The following is a 4011-nucleotide window of genomic DNA, read 5'->3' as shown; positions in this document are numbered from 1 at the left end:
AATACTTCTTGATCCAAGTGTTATAAATGTTCTTATAGATATAAAGATCATTTCAAAATTCACTCTGTTTACAGATTTCTGATATGTGTAAATTCAAATGTTTCAAGTAGCAGAAATGCAGACTACAATAGTCACTGTTACCCTGAGATTTTCAAAGGTGTTCTTCTATCAGTGATCAGTGGACCATACATATATTTCTACTGCAAATATTCTGGAAGGCACTGCTCTCTGGAATTCCCATTCCACACTGATCCAATAAAATCTGACTTTACAGATTTTCAACACATACCATGAACCAATCCCTCCTCCTCGGCTGCTCTCCAACTCAATAATGGCAGTTACATTCATTACATTTAGTGAGTCAGACTTTCCGCAGTGCCTAAGTCACTCCCAGCTAGTATGGCAGGTGTGCGATGAGTGACGTTAGCTGTTTCGGCATTCTAAAAAACCGTGTAAGTTTAAAGCAGCCATGGTATTGCCCTACTGGCCTGAAAGAGTAAAGGCTTCCTCCACTAATGCCTCAAATATGACTTCTGTGTTGGAGAGAAAAGAATGCAACACTTTTCCTTTTAAAAAATAAAGCAAAGGCTTACTATAATCAGAGGATTTGTTTAAAATATTTATAAATCACTTTAAATAATAAGGTTGTTTCCTATTTTTGCCCACTGGAGATAGTGGGGTTTTAAGGTAGAAAAAATAAGAAGAAATTAGTCTTTATGACACTTGAGATTTCATCCCTTTCTTAAAAAGCTGCCCAGAAATAACATTAAGTGTCTATCTCAAACCCACAAAACCAATAAATACAGAGTTAGAAATGCCACTACATCCTTATTATTCCTTGGTTAGTGTGGCTTGCCCTTTTTCTCTGTTTACAGTTGCATAATTATTTATTCCCTGGAGAACATGGAGGTCAATCTAAAGTCAAGACTGGCTCTAAATGAATGCGCTGTCTATGATACCTGGCTCTCCTCCCAGCAAGACAAACACACAGGAGAAGCCCAGTCACACTTCAAGTCACAAATGTACAAGCATATGAAAAAAGACATCCCAGAGTCCGACACTGTGAGGCTGATAACTAATGAGTTCTCCAGTTAGAACTTGGATAACTGGGTATACACTTTGGATGAAAAAAAATAATCAAAACTTTTAAGGTCAGAGATACAGAATTTTTCAAGCTCTAAGATTCATACTTTGGAAATCTACTGCACACTATGAGATTTGGGGTCTGGAAACCCTAAATTTAAATGTCTTCCAAAAAGTTAAAAAGAAAAAAAATCAAGCCTTTGGAAGAGTTCTGTCTTTTAAAAGTTTGTTAACTTAGGTCAACACCATGAGAATTCTCCTTTGCTATCTAGGTCACGTAGTTGTTGAGATATAACCAGAAATAGAAAGTGGTTTTGTACAAATGCCTCAGAAACCTTGATCTTCAAAAGGCCTAAAATTCAAGCAGAGTTAAAAGCCTGATAATTTGCATAATAACATGTGGTCTTATCTGGATTTTTTACGGAAAAAGTGGTTTTGAGTAATCTAGATAATTGCTCTACTCCTCCTCTTCCAATTTGTATTAATAGACACAGAAAGATAAAACTTCCAAATTATCTTTGAAACCTTTCTCATTATTGCCTTTCAACAGTCTAGAAGTGAAGTCTGAACTGACTCCAACCGGCTGAGTCTTCCCCACTATTCAAATGGGGCCGCGTCCCGATTATCAGTGCAATGTGATCACTAGATTTTAAAGGCAACTGCGCGTCCAAATGGCTGAGTGCAAGAGGTCGGCCGGAGATAGGGCCGAGCGCGCTGCCCCAAGCTGGGATCCCTGCCAAGCACTCACGGACAATGCACTGGTTTCCTCCAGGGAGCGTCTTCCATCCCGGGCAGCAGTAGGAGTGGAATCTGGAGCCGCACACGTTCGGCCTGTGATAGACAAGGGCGGTCACACACAGATAGAGAGGGGGTGCAGCAACATATGAACGGTCTTCGTAAGCAATAAATACCCCGAGTGAGTAGATTTCAAGACAACAAACAAACTAAAACTACACTTCAAATTCTTGGGGGTTGGGAGGCAGACGAGGAAGTAAAAGAGCTAGACGCTGGAATGCAGGAGGGTCAGAAACGTCTAAACATTGCCTTTCATCTGTCGTCCCTTGCCTGCTTGTTTAAAGGGCGAAAAGAGACATGGAAACATATAATTTGCTACTATTCTAGCTTCCAGATGCAGAGAACAAAGGGAACATTCCGTTCCAAAAAATCCTTGCCCTCCTCCCCAAATCCATTCCTCCTTGATCAACTGTTACTTTGGCCCCGACGTGTCAAGGAAGGCGCGTCGGAAGGTGGAGGGCTCCGGTTGGTGATTAGAAGGTGTGCCATGAACCCTGCACACGTCCTCAAACAAAAGGCTCAGAGCGGCGCCTCAGACGGTGGGGAGAAAGCAGGCTCCTCTGGCCCCTGCGCCGGGAGGACCCAGGCCAGCCTTCCGCCCGACATTCAGAACCTGTTCCCGCACCGCGGGCTCTGCACACTCTCTGCGATCCGCAGCCCGGGGTCCCCTGTTACCCGCCGCCCGACCCTCCGAGAGAGCTTCACGCCCGCTAAGCCGCGAGCGTTGGGAAGGGGCAGGCGCTCCTGGGGGGTCTTTGGGTCTCCTGGCGAAGGGGGCTGCAGCTCTAGGCTCCAGCACTAGGGTAGGGAGGGGGTGGGCTGGAAAGCCGCCAAACGGAGGATTCCCCCCTCCCCCAAGCCGGCGCCTTAGGTGCGGGACCGCTTGCCCACCTACCCTCGGAGCACGTCCTGCTGTCCTCGCCGGCGGACGCGACTGGCCACCGCGGCAGCCTCCTCAAGATACTCGGGCACCAGAAACCCGCCTTCAGAGCCTGCTGTGGCGGACCGGACCTGTTGCGGCGGCGGCTGGGGCCGGGGCGGCTTGGGCGGAGGAGGCTGTGGCTGGCCAGCCGTGCCCTGCGCCCAGAGCGCCACGCAGCCCAGCCACACGAAGTAGGGCTGGAGACACAGCCGCCGTCGTCTCCCCATCGCCGGCGCCGAAAGCGCGCGGCCCTAGACCCGCGGAGAGGGAGTGACCAAAGACAAAATCTGCGCGGCCCCAAAAAAGTCAATGTCTAATAAGCCCTTCGTCGGCTGCGAGTACTCTCTCAGGTTCGGGCTCCCTACTCTAACTGGAGACCCCGACAGAGCACCGGCCCCCTGGCTGCCTGCGACGCAGGACACCAAGTCTAGCGCAATGGGCGGTGAGGTGCGGCGGAGGTGAAGCCGGCAGCTCCGAGCGGTCCACGTTGCATCCCCCGGGCGACAGCCCCGAGCGACTACAGGACCGCCAGCCGGCGGGGGCGAAAAATTACAAAAGTAACCTGAGCAGCCCGGGCGTAAAGTTACAAAGAAAGTGAACCTCAAAAGGAAAAAAGGCCTGCACTCAGGGCTCGGCGGATTCCCGTGCGCTCTGGGCACGGATCTTGGAAAGCTGCGAAAGTCACCAAAAAGAAGCAAGCAAGCAAACAAAAGTTGCCCCAAAAGAACAGGGTACCCTCTGGGCTCTTTCCGAGTCCCACAGGGCAACGACGTGCGGGCAGCAGCTGCGGAGGCCGGGCGGAGGTGCGCAGGGTGGGGACCTGCGGCGGGCAAGAGAGCTAGGGCGGGAGGCGGGAGGCGGGAGGCTGGATGCCCGGGAAGATGCGGCGGGGGAGGGCGCGGCGCGCGGGTTTTAGAGGCCCGGCGGGGCGCTGGGCGGGCCGGCGGGCGGCGGCTGTCAGTGGGGGCGCAGCCTTCCACACGTGGGACGCAGCCCGGACCCAGGGGCCGGCGCAGAGTGGGCGGGGACAGAGTAAGGGAGAGATCGGGTGCGGAGGAACTAGGGGAGCGAAGGTTGGGGGAGGGGAAGAGGAAGGAAGGGGGGCAGGGCGAAGGGAGGGGAGAGGACGGAGATTGGGGAGAAGGGGGGCGAGCCCGAGAGGAAGGCTGGGGTGGAAGAGGGACTTGGAAAGAGGGATTGGCGAGCCCGGG

The 4011-nt window shown here is 51.8% G+C and overlaps 1 protein-coding gene across 1 annotated transcript; it reads right to left on the bottom strand.

Moving 5' to 3' along the window:
* Positions 1–137: 137 nt before the first annotated feature.
* On the bottom strand, positions 138–3761 carry LOC108307201 (fibrillin-2-like). The gene is made up of 2 exons (XM_017532495.2): positions 2774–3761; positions 138–1914 (listed from the first exon to the last, which is right to left on the bottom strand). Exons 1-2 carry the CDS (start codon positions 3025–3027, stop codon positions 1635–1637), a joined length of 534 nt encoding a protein of 177 aa, XP_017387984.1. The 5' UTR covers positions 3028–3761; the 3' UTR covers positions 138–1634.
* Positions 3762–4011: the final 250 nt, after the last annotated feature.

This window comes from Cebus imitator, unplaced genomic scaffold (genome assembly GCF_001604975.1).
Source record: "Cebus imitator isolate Cc_AM_T3 unplaced genomic scaffold, Cebus_imitator-1.0 Scaffold76, whole genome shotgun sequence".
Classification (NCBI taxonomy): Eukaryota; Metazoa; Chordata; class Mammalia; order Primates; family Cebidae; genus Cebus; species Cebus imitator.
Note: the sequence above shows the minus strand (reverse complement) of the source record. Positions and strands in the feature narration are given on the sequence as shown.